The sequence below is a fragment of the Juglans microcarpa x Juglans regia genome, chromosome 6D, assembly GCF_004785595.1.
Source record: "Juglans microcarpa x Juglans regia isolate MS1-56 chromosome 6D, Jm3101_v1.0, whole genome shotgun sequence".
NCBI classification, from domain to species: Eukaryota; Viridiplantae; Streptophyta; class Magnoliopsida; order Fagales; family Juglandaceae; genus Juglans; species Juglans microcarpa x Juglans regia.
In genome coordinates, this window is record NC_054604.1 from 6802855 (window position 1) to 6818922 (window position 16068).

The 16068-nt window shown below is 33.4% G+C and overlaps 1 protein-coding gene across 3 annotated transcripts; it reads left to right on the forward strand.

Annotated features, from left to right (window-relative positions):
• Window positions 1-9596: 9596 nt before the first annotated feature.
• On the forward strand, window positions 9597-12461 carry LOC121234652 (F-box/kelch-repeat protein At1g74510-like). 3 transcript variants are annotated; one of them, XM_041130680.1, is made up of 2 exons: window positions 9597-9789; window positions 10662-12461. In XM_041130680.1, exon 2 carries the CDS (start codon window positions 10711-10713, stop codon window positions 12058-12060), a length of 1350 nt encoding a protein of 449 aa, XP_040986614.1. In that variant the 5' UTR covers window positions 9597-9789; window positions 10662-10710; the 3' UTR covers window positions 12061-12461. The 3 variants fall into 3 exon arrangements, with proteins under 3 accessions (XP_040986614.1, XP_040986616.1, XP_040986615.1); XM_041130682.1 differs by having other exon boundaries at window positions 9612-9789; window positions 10666-12461; XM_041130681.1 differs by having other exon boundaries at window positions 9785-9995.
• Window positions 12462-16068: the final 3607 nt, after the last annotated feature.

Genomic DNA, 16068 nt, shown 5'->3' on the forward strand with positions numbered 1-16068 from the left:
TCAGTGATATTTGGAGACATGATCGATCATTTATATATGCAGGCAGCTACAGCTAGCATTCGATACTACTGTTGATCATTAATTTTGTTGTTTAGTAATAAATTTTTCATTAGCAATTAGATTAAATAATGATCTTAATAATTAGTTTAAATAATCATGGTTGTGGTGATCATTATTTTCCACTGCCAAATATTGCATGATCCACCTTTTTTTTTTTTCTTGGAATCTTCTTAATTTTTAGAAGAAATATAATATTATTATATATAAAGCTTGGACTTTTAATTAATTTGGCTAACTATTGTTTCCAACGTGTATATAATTATATATATATATAAATTTATTATGTATCAGCTACTATTCAATCTCACATCTCATATCTATAATTTTTTTATAAGATATAAGAATATAGACGTAGAGTGTAGAATGATATATAATAATTAATAAAAAGAATTTTTCATATATATATATATATATAATATATAGCTAATTTCCAAGAACATAATTAGTGGATACAGGCATGTTAAGTCTAATCAGTTTTGCACTCGTGCTTGATACCTTACGATTCTTCTTTTCTTTCCCCCCTTTAAAAAAGTATTGGCACGCACCTGTCCAGTTAGTACTAATTATTGATCATGGAATAGATCTCTCTCTCTCTCTAAACATATATATATTTATTTATTTATTAATTAGATAATGGAAAATGATTTCATGAGGTGACTTGGCCACGAGCATTAATTAAAGTGCAACTGCTAGCTACAGCTAGGAGGCCAGACTACAATCAAGCCATGTGTTACATTTAGTAAATAGAGCAATGCTACTATGCTATTTATTTTGTCCCTTACAGGGCTGTGGAGAAAAGGGTAAAACTTGATCCGGCCTATAGATCCGACCCGATCCGACCCGATCCGTGTAAAAAACACGGTTTGAACTAGTTTGCATGTTAAATGTTAAAATAATCCGACTATTTCTTTTCTTTCACACTATTCTTTTTCTTATTATTTTTCTTTTCTGTACAGTCCTAAAACCAATCGCCACCAATCATGAGCAAAGTTCCAACACTGCAAGCAATCAAGAGAATCAAGGGTCCAAAATTACCTAATTATCTAACATTAGAAATAATTAATTGCAGTCTGCTAGTTGAAAATTTAAATTTGAACTCTTTGAAGCTAGAGAAAATAATCGATTTACCATTCAAGAATTCAATTTCATTTTCTTTTTCTGATTTTCCCAACAACTAAACAGATGTCGAAAAATTAAAATGCCTCACTATCACAACTCAACTCGCCGACATAATTCTCAAACGAAACTGTCATTTCCTTCGCATTAGAATCCACACGCCAACCAAAGAAAACGTCTTCTCAATTTCATCGCTCACTTTCTATTCATGATCGAAGATATTGACACCGTACGAAGATTCAACAGCGACACTCGAGTTTTGGTCTCATAATCGGCTCTCCGACTCCAACTTTGATCATACATACCCTTTTGGCTTTATTCTGAACTTTTTCTTCTTTCTTTCTTAGCTCTATTTAAGAGGGTTTAAGCTTTTTTAATGGAGATTTTTGAATCTTGAGTACTCTCCCGCCCTAACACCATAACAAGAAAGATTGTGTGTGGGTTTTTTTATTGGATTTTCTGTCACTCTTTTTCAATGAATGAATGCCTGTAGTGCGTCAGCACGAGGTGATAGTCACAAATGGTTGCTTCAGACTTTGAGAAAAAACGGGTTGACTCGACTCGGGTTGTATTATCCTTCGAAACGGGACGGGACGGGTCGGGTCGGCAGGCCTAGTCACCTTGGCTTGATATAGCATATCAAAAAAATTTAAAATATAAATATTAAAAGTAAAAAAAAAAAATTATAATTATAATTTTCATATTTATATATTTTTAAATGCTATTTATTTTGAATACATATTTTTAAAATATTTTTAATAAACCACGTCAAGAGACAAATAAGTGATATAAATTAGAGATATAATAATATTACTACACCTAACTAATTCTTTAAATTTTAAAAAGCATAGAAACCATAAACTAATTAATATTATATGCTTTAAGTAAAGAAATTAAATTCTTGAAATGTAATTAATTGCTGGCAACTAATGAGAAAGATTGATTATATATCAAGTGAGCCTACAATATTTATTAACAGTATTTATTGTTATCTGTCTCTCCCATATGAGCTTCTCATGCCAAAATAAAATAAAAAAAATTGAGAGAATTTTTTTTTTTCAATTAATTGAGAGAATCTCACTCAATAACGCAGTTAATGACTTCTGGTAGTCTAAAATGATGTTGAAATTATATACAGGGACTTGCTACCATCCATTGACTTCTCTCTTATTTTTGGGTAATTGGGAATTACTTTGTTTTTTGCTTAATGGCATTACAGCTGTGGTCTACAAATAATTTTATCCTAGTTTTTTGGCATTTGTTCGTCCCAAATATTTAATCACAGCTCTACCCTCAAGAAAAATAATTAAGCAAATATATTTATTAAAAAATATTTTGATTACCTAAAATAGTTTAAAATTCTCAAAATTCTTTAAAAGAAAATTATAAAACTTTTTTAAATTCCATCTAAAGTTATTCATAAAAATATGAAAAAAAAGGTTCTTTTATTACTATAAAATCCAAAATTGTCTCCAAATCTAAAAAATGTTATGTGTGTGTGTGTGTGTTTGTAATTTAAAAAATTAAAATAATCAGACCTCAAAAATTTATAAAATTTGAAGATGTAATTAGTTTAAAAAAAACCCCAAAATCTTTACCTATAAATATGATTATCTATAAATGCGTATACTTTTTTTTTGTAACACTCAAAAGTCATTCATATATCGTCTTCTAGTCTCTTCAATAGGTTTTTCCTTTCTCTGTTAAAAAAAAATGAAACATGAATGAGAAAAATGATGCAAATTTCTTACTTTATTTAAATCGAAAATTTTAATATATATATATATAACCAATTTTCAAATTTGATAATAATTTTTTTTATATATATAATGAATTTCTATAAAATAAAATTAAATGTATAAAAGAAATGATATATATATATATATATATATATATATATACAAATCTCAAATGCACAAGTTTCGTGCAAGCTCATTATAAAAAAGTAGATTCTACTATAGAAAAGTGTCAAAAACTCAATTTTTTTATGGGGCCATATTTTTACAAACGGCTTGTACATTTAGGGCTTGTACCTAGCATTATTCATACACATAAATTTATATATATGCACCCAAATAATTATATATATGACCCCCCAAAATTAAATTTATGGTTCTGCTACTGTTATTAGCTAGCAAACTATGATCTATAACTACATGCATGATATAACAGTAGCCCTATATCAAATTAATAGTTCACATGAACATGCATAGCGAACATATATAATTACTTCGCACGAATGGTGGAACTGACGTAGAAAAGAAGTATGAAGAGGAATTTGTCTCATGGTTTGAATATACGGTATTACTATAAAAATATTTTATAATACGAATTTCATCCCACGAAGCTCCACTTTTTTTCTATCTAATATTGATATAACTATAATAATAATATTTATCGATGTAGGTTGTATCAAAATATGATGAAAATTCAAAAGAGATCTCCCCAGAACTGTATGCTTTGGCACATGGTCCGTCTAAGTGGACCATCCAATACTCAGGATGTTTGGTATATGGATATAGATTTCACACAGCTGACAGAGAAAAATATAGGAAAACTTAAAATTATGATGTCGTAGTCGAATGAAGCCATGAGATGATAATATTGACTTCTACAAAATTGTGGAAGATATCATAGTATTAAAGTACGTGGAGGGATATATGGTCTAGTTTTTTAAATGTAATTGGTGGGATGTCTCAAATCCTAGGTTGGGAGTACATAACGATGAATATTTTATGAGTGTTAATACGTCTCACACATGGTATAAGAATGATTTTTTCGTTTTCGCTTGCCAAGCGAATCAAGTTTTTTATTTAGATGATCCAGAGTACGAGAACCCATGACAGGTAGTGGAGAAGTTTGCACAAGAAGAAATTAATAGTCTAACAAATGAAGAAGCATATCAAGAAAACAAATCAGACATCAATCTATTTGTTGATTAAACCAATATGACATGGTCCCCTTTGAGTAGAGAAGATATTCAATCCGAAGTAATTGAGGGTGAAATGTCAGAATGAGATGAATCAACTGAAGTGTCTAGTGAGGATGAGGGTGACTGGTCCAGCAAAACTAATAGTGAATGAATTTCAAACAGATATTTGTGTAAGTATCATTCTTATAAATATCTATAACGTTTGTTCAAATAATAATTTATTACAATTTCAAACAGATATGCCTCCTAAACGCAAAGCAAAACGTGCACCATCTCCATCCATTACCAATTCCTTGTGTGGTTCACCTACCATCAATAGTCGACCAACATCACCAAACCCAGAACAAAGTATTTCATCAAATTAAATACCACATTTATTGCTCAATTTAAGTAATATATATATATATATATAATAATTTAGTTAAAATATATGCTTTAATTACTGTATATATAACTGTTGTAAGCCAGCGCCGAGGTCGAGGCACTACGAGAGGTGTCTGCATAGAGAAAGTGAGGAAAATGTGTAAAATTAAAGTTAATATTCTTGATACTTACACCAGTGGCTCCGGACATTCGGCAGCTTGGCTTGCTTATTATGTTGGTACGCTTACTCGCACATATGTACCAATGACTACATCCTCTTGGACTAAAGTTTTCTAAGATGTGAAAGATCACATCAAAAATCGTTGCCTAATAATAAGCTACATCCCAAGAAATTAAGTATAACATATTAATTTAAAGTTACTTTGTATTTATACTAATTTATAATTTTAGGACAAGTTTGAACTTAATTTTTGCCGACGAGAGGATCGACTAATGGTTGAGGAACTGATGCCGAACGCATTCTGGAGGTACAAAGGTCGATGTCATGTACACTATTAGAAATTCAGTACTATAACATAGGCGGGCCAAAATCTATTCCAAACAATGCCACCAAACAAATGAGAGAATGTTTGTGATATATTTGAAGATCATGCTTATTAAGTAATTTCGCTGTTATTTTTTTTAATAGTATATGATAGATGTATTAAACATATAGACATATTTTTTTTTTTTAAACGGAGTACTGTGAACAAAGCAAATAAATCAAATTTAACGATACGCCATCATATGAATTCTCGATCTTTTCATCATTTGCCTAAAAGAATGGTAAGTTATTCTACTCCCCTATAAATATTAAAATATAATATACTTTTCTAATTTGAGTTTTTCCTTTTGCAGGAAGAAAAAATTCCTGCTAACTATGATCTAACTCAATTGTATGTTAAAGCATATAAAAATCGTGATGGTGTTTGGACCAGTATCGAAACAAAGGCAAATTATGTAAGTTTTAATTTCTTTAATTCTATTGTCTAATAATATTTTTGTTACTTATACTAATTTTAATTTTTTTTTTTGTAGGATAAGATAATATCTCTTAAGGAAATTACTGCAGATCCATCTAATGAATCATTTGTCAATAATGCTCAGATCCTTTCTCAAGTTTTTGGATCATGTTCTGGATATTTGAGGGGCTTAGGACGTTGCGTGAAACTATCCTCAACATCATCATCCTTTTCTCGACCCAGATTGAATGACGACAAGACTAAGGAATTGGAGGAAGTAACACTTGAGATAGAACGATTGAAGTCAAAGGAAAAAAGAGTTGCTGACCCGATTAGATCAAGCAACGGATCTTGAGGTGAAATTAAAAGAGAACATGCAAAAGAGACTAGGGATGGAGGTACAAAAGGTTGTGTGTGAACAGTTGCACTCAATAATGTCCCAAAACTCTATGTCACTATCACAATCTTAAAATTTATTTATTTTTAATCGTCTTTCTATTATGATGTTCCAAAATATTTGAACAATTGTGATGTTTGAATTACAATTTGTGTAATATTAGTATGATATTTTTAATTAAATTCTATTTTGTATGATTAGTACCGTTTGAATGGTAACTAACCAGTTCGTACAGTAAATTACAATTCACAAATCCATTTGAATAAAAATAGATACATTAGAACAAAAACTAGCGCAATCGAATGACAACCAAGAAATGTAGTTTGTATGTCCGTTCGAACAATAAAATATTTATTCGAACAACATTAATATGCAAAATCCCGTTCGAACAGAAAAAATTTCAAAAATAAATAGTCTGTTTGAACGGACAAAATTTATGTTCGACCACAAGTCATTTGAAAAATTTATTAGTTCGAACATATAAAATCAGTTCGAACAGGATCAAATATAGTCATTTCTTCGAATGAAAATTTCTTATTGTTCAAACGGTAAGTACCGGTTTGAATTGATAGGATGTCATTTGATCGTATTTTTTAGACAAAAAATGTTCATCTTAAAAAAATCGACCCGTTAGAGCATGTTCGATTGGTTTCGCTCAATTTCATCCCTAAAAATCTTTTTTTGAGACAAAAATAAAAAATAGAGATAGGCTTTTGAGACAAAAATAAAAAGTCACGTTTGTCTTAAAAATCATTTCGTCCCTAAAATTCAAAAATCAATTGTCGTCTCCAAAAATCTTTTGAGACAAACTTTTCGAGATAAAATGGAGATGAAATTTTTTCGTCTCAAAAAATATTTTGAAACGAAAATTGAATTTTTTGAGATAATTTTTTATCTCAAAAAATCTAATCTCTTATAATGATCTGAGCTCATGTACTAGCAAAAAGAAAGAGAAAGGCCAATATATTATATATATATATATATATATATATATATATATATATATATATATATATAAGAAAAAACTGATCACTTATAAATCTTTTTACACATATATATAAAGGAATTGAAGAGCTTCATGCATCATGCTTTCCAATTTCACTGATTTTTACCAGCAAAATACCATATATATATATTTATTACCAAGGCCCCTAAAGAGAAAAAAAGACCTACCCTACGAATGAAGATTCCAGTTGCTGCAATATTAATTTGGAGATGAGAGAGAGAGAGAGATGCAGATGGCAGCTATTCTTGATGGTAGTCTTTTTTTTTTTTTTTTTTTTTTTTGTTCCATATATATTCGCCTTGATGAAACCATGATTTCTTTCGCTATCATGACTTTATAACATTATTACAATGCATGTACGTAGTTACAATGTATATATAATACATACATTGAGAGTTTTTAGAGTACTAAAAGGTCGCTGGATCGAACAATATCTTTGGTATTAGGGTGATTCCTAGCTAGCTAGCTCCATCTTTTCCTTCATCACTAACACGAACATCATGAATAATTAAGCATAAGATTATTCCTTGTGTCGGAATTGGTTCAAGAGATCAAGAGGGAAAAGGAAGTATGTGTATATATATATATATATATGTAAATGGGTCAGTATTAAACAGTCACCCACCACATATAACATATATCTAATAGCTAGGTAACATCATATCTCTCTTTTTCACATGATATATATGGTTAGTTTCCCAGCCCTAAAATAATTAAAAAGATATATAGAGACTAAGCGTTTGGATGTCGAACTGAGTTGAGTTAAGTTGAGATGATAAAATATTGTTAGAATATTATTTTTTAATATTATTATTATTTTGAGATTTGAAAAAATTAAATTATTTATTATATTTTGTATTAAAATTTAAAAAATTGTAATGATGAGTTAAGATGAGTTATCATCCAAACTCATTAGAATTTGAGTTAACCTATTAATTACATGCAATTTTTTGGGGTTTTTTTTATTTTATTTTTAATTTTTATATTGATTTTGGTACTATTACAAATAGAATTGTCCCGGCCCATCCCTTGTTGTGGCAGTGCAAAGTCATTTCTCTCGTGCAGAATTGAACAAAGCAAACTAGAAGACATCTTGGTCATGATCATGATGACTAGCTAGCATGCACTGATCATGATAGAGTGCAACTTATATTCGTTAGGAGCAGCACTGCACTTCCCGAAAAAAGATCCTCAATACACTTCCCGAACAGCACATTTCACTTTTTTCTTTTTTCTTTTTTCATATATTTGTTTAATCATCATAAATATTTTTAAAAAAATAAAAAAATTCACAATATTATTAAAAAAACACTTCTTTAATCACTAAAAAAAAAAAATCATTCGAAACACTTTTTTAAGTCCCAAATTCGGGACGTTTAGCATTTCTCATTCGTTAGTTTACGCTGGTTAAGTACCAATTATATATAACGCCACAAAGATGAAGAACAAAAAGACGAAGAGATTATATATATATATATATATATATATATAGATGAAAAGAAGAGATCAAGAAGATCACGACACATGCACGTCCCACCCACTAAAATTAAGGAAAAGCACCCGTTTTGTGCTTTTTTTAATTGGATGAATTAAAGGACTACGTACGATATTGCGAATATTGTTGAATTGCTGCTTCAAATATTATACTAATGACCAAGAGTCAAATGGCGTGATAGGCAAGGAAATTTTGGAACTGAAATGGAGACTCTACATGATCAGATAATCAGGAAACATGCAGTTTCATTTTGAGGAAGCCCCCTCCACTTGTGACGCCATTTACACATAATTGACTTGTTGCACATATTTGCAGAAACATATATATATATATATATATATAACCTTTTATATTTTCAAGGCCCAAAGTTCACTGTCTCCAACTTTCGAATAATAATAACTGTTAATGCATTTAGGAGAGAGAGAGAGAGAGAGAGAGAGAGAGGGGCTTTTTCCTTTTTTGTTAGGCAATTGTTTTTTATCCCTAGCTTTAGCAACATTGCTTGATCAGCAGTACGAGCACACAGATCAAAGGAGGCTTTTTCATTCTTATTTAATGACTTTTGGTTTGTTTGTTGCACATTTCGTAATTAATATCATATATATATATTCTACATCATGAAATTAAAGCAAAGTAAGTCAGTATGATCATGACAAGCAATAACAATGTCTTCACAAATGTATCTTTAGATTATAATACCAATAAAAACCCTCTGATCACGCTGATTCCACGTCTTCTTCCCTATCTCTTTCCAATCAGTGACGAATATGATCACAAAGGTATATATATTTAATATCAATTAGTTTATATTGGAATTTGCTTTTGAGGGAAAAAATAAATGTATGAGAAACAAAACTGCCCAATCAGGGAAACCCAATATGCAGTATTAATTATAAGTCATACATTAAACATATACAATTCTTGAAGAACAGTAACAGACGAGAACAGTACTGCACTCTTGCCTTTCCAGCTAGCATGCTGTGGTACAATTTTTTATTATGGTGTTTGGATGCTAGAGTAGGAATTGGAAGGAAAAGACAAGTTTGAATCTCTCTCTCTCTCTCTCTCTCTCTCTCTCTCTATATATATATATATATAATCTTCGTATACCTTCGTGATGGACAATGCAAAATAAATATTATATATAGCCACGAAAAATATTGATGTCCGCGAGAAGACAAAATGGGATATAAATGACAAAACGAAATTAATAAACAACACCCTCAAACTAAAATAAAGGAATATATATGTGTGTGTACGTATGTATGTATATAAACCACGATACTCTCACCCTCTCTCTCTCTCTCTCCAACGAATATAAACGGAGCCAAAAGAGAGTGGGAGTACTGAGAATTTGAGGGAAAGAGAACAATCGGTCGTGTTGTGATTTATAGAGAGAGGACCGGAGAGCAACACGGAGGAGGAAGAGGAGGAGAACTAACATTTTCTATCCAAGTCGTAAGTCTCTCTCTCTCTCTCGTTCCTTGGAAGTTTTTTTTTTTTTTTTTTTTTTTTTTTTTTTTTTTTGTAATATAAAGATTTTGAACTTTTTCGGGTGTTTATCATTTGCACAATCTCTGGCGGACAAACGGGAAAGGAATTTATGGGTTATCAGCAAATGGAAATTCTAAATGGATCTGGTTTTTTGAGTTTATCTACGCGAGGTGAATTCAAAAGTCAGCATGCTTACATATTTTTGTAAATTTAATATAGCGTTTTCTAAGTACATGCAGCTAGCTAGCTTGGCATGTAATTGATTAATTATGAATTTTTTCTACTTTTGTTTTTTAAAATTTCCATTTAGATATATATTAGCCTAGGATCTGATATGGGTAATTCTCATTTTCAGAGCTGGATTATTCCATATCTATGTTAGACTTTAGTTTACCTTAAATTCTGAATGTTTTGCTTCTTCTAGATCATTCACACTTCGATGGGAATATATATGTTTCCGATTTTGAATACATTGCATGCATGCGGTTTTTATGGTGCCAAATTTAGATTGATCGAGATGGTTCACAGTGTTAAGTGCATGCATCTTCTTCTTCTCTGGCCTCCTTGTGTAATTGGAAGCTGACAGACTGATATAGATTGCTCAAGGGTTCGTGCCATTTGATTATTTTCGTGTGATATTTTCTAGTTTTATTGCTGAATATTCTTCTTCTTCATGCATATTAATGGATACACATGGTTTTGTTGATTTGCTTCAAAAATAACATATATATCTTGCGTATGGGTACTGTTTTTGTGTGTACAGTAAATAAGGAATATGATTTATCTCCCCCTCTATTGACTGATTTAGTGACATTAATTTGATTTTGATTTTGAAGAAAGAATTAGGCTCTATTTTGGTTGATCGGATTGGAAGTTTTCAGCAACATGTTGGAGGGTCCATCCTATCTCGTGTCAAGGGACTTGCCTAGCTCGTGTGAGCAAGAGAGCAAGTGGATTTATAATGCTTTTCGTGTGATTGAGCTCTCAAACAGTAAGCATCGATTGCAAGATCATGGAGAAATTCCCCTCAGAAAGTCATGCAAGGTTCAAGATGCTTTTGATCAAGGATCGAGACAATTAGTAAAGGATTTTCCTAATATCTTTGTTATCCAGACAAACCAACCAGATGATCATGATCATGACCAAAACCACATAGGGGGTCGTTCAGATACAAGTTCTCTTATCCACCAACTTGGTCGGGATGTCACAATCAGATGTCTTCTTCGTTGCTCTAGATCTGATTATGGTTCAATCGCCTCAGTGAATCAAAACTTTCGATCTCTAATTCGGAGTGGGGAGCTATATAGACTGAGGCGGGAAATGGGTATTGTAGAGCATTGGGTTTACTTTTCTTGCAAACTCCTTGAATGGAAGGCATTTGATCCAATTCACCGTCGTTGGATGAATCTACCTCAAATGCCTAACAATGATTGCTTTATGTGTGCCGACAAGGAGTCTTTGGCCGTTGGTACCGAACTTCTTGTCTTTGGAAAGGAGATAATGTCCCACGTTATCTATAGATACGACATTTTGACAAACACATGGTCATCCGGCATGAGGATGAATACCCCCAGGTGCTTGTTCGGTTCTGCAAGTCTTGGGGAAGTCGCAATTCTAGCTGGAGGTTGTGACCCACTTGGCAATATTCTAAATTCAGCTGAGCTTTATAATTCAGAAACAGGAACATGGGTGACTCTTCCAAGCATGAATAAAGCAAGAAAAAAGTGTTCTGGGGTATTTATGTGCAATAAATTTTATGTTATTGGTGGAATGGGAGTGGGAACCTCAAAATCTCTTACATGTGGGGAGGTTTATGACATGACAACAAGAACATGGACAGTGATACCTGACATGTTTCCTGGGTGTAATGGAGGGGTTGGGGTGACTGAGGCACCTGCTGCTGTGGCTGAGGCGCCTCCTCTGGTTGCTGTTGTAAATAATGTATTGTATGCAGCAGATTATGCACAAAAGGAGGTGAGGAGATACGAAAAAGATAGAAACTCGTGGGTCTCGATTGGGAGATTGCCCGACCAGGCTGTCTCGATGAATGGTTGGGGATTAGCATTTAGGGCTTGTGGAGATAGGTTAATTGTAATTGGTGGGCCTATGGCTTTAGGAGGAGGGATCATTGAGCTTAACTCTTGGATCCCTGATGAAGGCCCACCACAATGGGAGCTGTTGGCCCAAAAGCGCTCAGGCGGTTTTGTGTATAATTGCACCGTGATGGGATGCTGAGGTATCTTGTATTAGCTGTGTGGAGTCGTCCTTTCAGGATGGATGCAGGAATTTACAGTCTTCGCTTTTAAATTAAGGAGATGGGATTCCAGTTCGTTGCATGCATGCTAAAATCTCGACGCTCCTTTCTTATGGAGAAATATGATCAGATTTCTATTTATAAATAGTCATGGAAACTTTCTTAAAATGAGGCCTGGAGGCATAGTACTTCGTCTTTTTTTATAATCTCTTCACTACTTTCACCTTGTCTTTTACCTATCGTACGTGAGAGCTTTTCAAAGATTGGCATCATCATGTAGAACAGACACGCATGAATAATCTAAAGTCTTGGTACATGTTTTAGGTTGTGATTACCATTTGCATAAACTTTATTAATGCATTCGAAGTTGATATGATGAAAATATGGCTACTAGATCGAAGTTGCAAATTCCCTCACCCCTCTCTTCTCTCCCATTGACATCATCTTTGCGGCGATCTAATGACATATACAGACTGTGGTGGTCCACCAGAGGACTTAGTGCAGCTGATGAAAGACCAATTGGAAGCGCAAAACTTACAAGCAATAGAATCACGTACGTGGACCTGTCATGTAAAATTCGGTTCAAGAAATATGCAAAACTAGCAGAAAAATAATCAATAATCTGATAAATCTCATTACTTGTATTTGCCGAATCAATACATGAAAAATACCCAAGAAATTAAACAATAGTTATAAATTTGATTCTTTCTCTGTATCAATCCTTCCATCCAGTACGACACAGACCAATATACAAGTTTTGGATGAAAACAACAAAAACAAAAGAAAGAGCTATTAGGTAGCGAACAGTACTCTTAACTAATGGAATTCAAAACATAGAATTATTCTTGCAGAAAATAAACCAAAACAAATTTAACCAAACAATGCAGCAAGACCATGCATTAAATCTACAACACTGAAAATAATCCTTGTAAAAGTTAGTTCGATCGTGGAGCAAAGGAGGGAGTAGTACTGTGAGAACCCAAAAAACTAAAGAATCCAAAACACACGAATGTACGTAACTGGACTCGTCATTGCTGAGAGTGAGGGAGGGAGACTTGGCCGATGATGATCTTGATTTAAAAGACACGTACGTTTGTTTTCCAAAACCCAACTTCCATGGCCGCTCTCGTCGACGATTTTGTCCTTGGATATCATGAAAAGCGCTGGCCTCTAATTCTTAGCAAACACAGTCTTGGAACGTCCTACAGTAGTCTGCCTCTTTCGCCTTGAAGAAGGCACCGTCCGCGACATAGTTTTGGTGGACCACTGTGATGCTGAAGTGACGACGGTAGGACGACGATGAGTGGTGGCTGCGTCAGACCAGCTAGTTGGACAACGGACTGGGTGCATTGAACTGGTAGTGGTCATCTGGTGGCAGCGGCAACACAACTCATCGGGTAGGAGAGGCAGAGGGAAGGGAAAAAATATATTTTTCGTAGATGGAATGAGATGAGATGAAAATTGAAAGAATAAAATATTATTAAAATATATTTTTTTAATATTATTTTAGTTAAGAAAGGGTGTGATTGGAAGGGAGAGAAGAGAGAGACAGATGATTGAGAGACTCACTGGATTCCCTCGATGGCGATAGCACAGCCAGTAGAGATCTCGAGAGAATGGACAGAGAGAGAGAATCGGGTTGAGGAAGAAAGAAGTAAGGGGAAAAAGCGAATATTATAATCTTCAAACTATTTGCGGCGGTTTTTTATCGCCGCAAAATGTAATAAGGTTGTATTTTAGTGTTTAATGTGACGAAATTATTGTCGGCGACAAAAAATAGTTGGAAAAAGCTGTTTTTAGTGACGAATTTTTATCGCCGCAAATGATGATCTCACTCCAAAATGCTCTCTTTTTTTTCAATGGACAAGTTTTGTGTCATCCGCTATGTATTTGCCACCATAGTAGATCTTGAAAAAAGAACTCATGAGAAATGGACAATTATGTTGTAGTGGCACCCTCCCTGAATAGCTCAAAAACCTTCATTTCTATTAGTAATTTCTTCAAGAGACCCATCCTCAACAGAATATAAGCTACGACAGTCTCTTGATATAGAGAAAGCTTGAAAAGATATTAACAGGCCGGATAAATGCACGAATGTAAGAAGTACTAGGTTCTGAGTGAAATTCAAGAACATGGTGAATGAGGGAGAAGAAAGATTAGAGAGACAAAGGCTTCAGCAACTGTTAATAAAGAAAATTTATTTACATTTTTTTGTTTCTCTCAACTTCTGCTTTCTAATCTATGATATTGTTTACCCTAATGTCTTATTTGTCCTTGCATTTTGCTTCCTTCTTTTTCTTCGTTTTCTACGTGCTCAAATGAGTAAAGAAGGAGCTAAGGTTGGTTTGCTGATAAATCAAGTATCTATCAATTCAGTCTGATAATCAAATTCCTTGACCAATCAATTTGTCATTGACACCAACTAATGAGAATCATCGAGAGGAGTTGAATAGCAGATCTAGAGGATCTTGCTCAACCTTGTACAGTGTTGAATCTTAAATAGTAACTAATACTACTTTTGTAGAGAGAAGAAAGCTAAAGCAATGTTGATAACTTGATATGTGTGTATGTGTTTATATATATATATATATATATATATTTGTGGATTTATTTTTGTATAATCTTTTTGTGTTTGTAGCAGTTCTCATTACTAAAACCATAAATAGGAATTGTGAGTCAAAAACTATTTGTTAATGCTTAAAATTACACAACAAACCGAAATGGAGGAAATAATGATTCCCGGCCCACGTTGGTGATTCGGGCTTCAATACAATGCTCTTCGTGTTCATCCATAAAATAAATAGCAAATAAAAAAATAAAAATAAATAAAGAGAGAGATACAAAGATTTACGTGGTTCGGCATAATACCTACATCCACAGGTTGTTTGGGCGAAATACACTATAATGGGTATTTTACAATCTCTCACAGTCTCACATATCTCTCACTACAATGGAAGAATTTAAGGAATATCTTTTGGAATTGCTATGTGTGGTAGAGTTTGGCGTAGGGAGCTTCTGTGAAGAGATCTTGTGTAGAGAGTTTGTCAGATTTATGGGGATCTCTGCGTTATATAGAGGTTTATTTTCTTGGAATGATTGAGTCTAACTTATCTTGTGAAGCCTTTTTTCTTTTAGGAGTATGAAGCGTCTTTCCTTATCTCTTGACCTCCACTCCTAATCTGGCCATTCCGTTTTGGTTAACCCAAGTCCAGAAGACCAGCCCTCTATTGTTCAGGTTGAGCATCACCCAGATTCTGCACCTTCATCCCCTCGAGCCATTAGAAATCCAGGCCCAACTTGCATCCACCCAATGGTTACAAGAAATCAGGATGGTAAATGTTGGCCTAAGGGTTTTTTTTTTTTTAGCTACACGACATCCTCCTCCCATGTGTTTTGTGGTTGACTTAGTTGCCAACCCACGAGCCTAAAACATATAAATAGGCCCTCAAGAATCCCCTTTGGAAGCAGGTTATGAAATTTGGATTTGATGCCCTCAATGCCAACCACACATGGACTTTAGTTCCCAAAAACATGGACATGAATTTGGTGAGTATCAAATGGGTCTTCAAGATTGAGACATGGGCCAATGGTTCTATCGAAAGCTATAAAGCCCGCCTTGTTGCACAAAGCTTCACTCAACTCCTAGGACTTGCTTATGATGAAACTTTTAGTCATGTTGTAAAGCATGCTACTATTCGTCTAATTTTAACGTTGGCACGTTCTCAAGATTGACCATTAAAGCAACTTGATGTAAGCAACACCTTCTTACATTGTGATTTACAAGAACAAGTTTTTCTCACTTAACCATCTAGCTTTGAGGATTCTATACATCCCGATTATGTTTGTGGCCTTCACACAGCTCTATATGGTCTCAAACAAACATCTCGGGCTTGGTACATGAAATTTAGCTCCTATATTCAACAAATGGGTTTTCAGAGGTATCTGTATGATACCTCCCTATTTTTCCATCATCAAGGCCCATATATTAT

What these genes read in the sequence shown, in the direction of transcription:
- LOC121234652 (XM_041130680.1), top strand. Translation starts at nt 10,711, where the DNA reads ATGTTGGAGGGTCCATCCTATCTCGTGTCAAGGGACTTGCCTAGCTCG.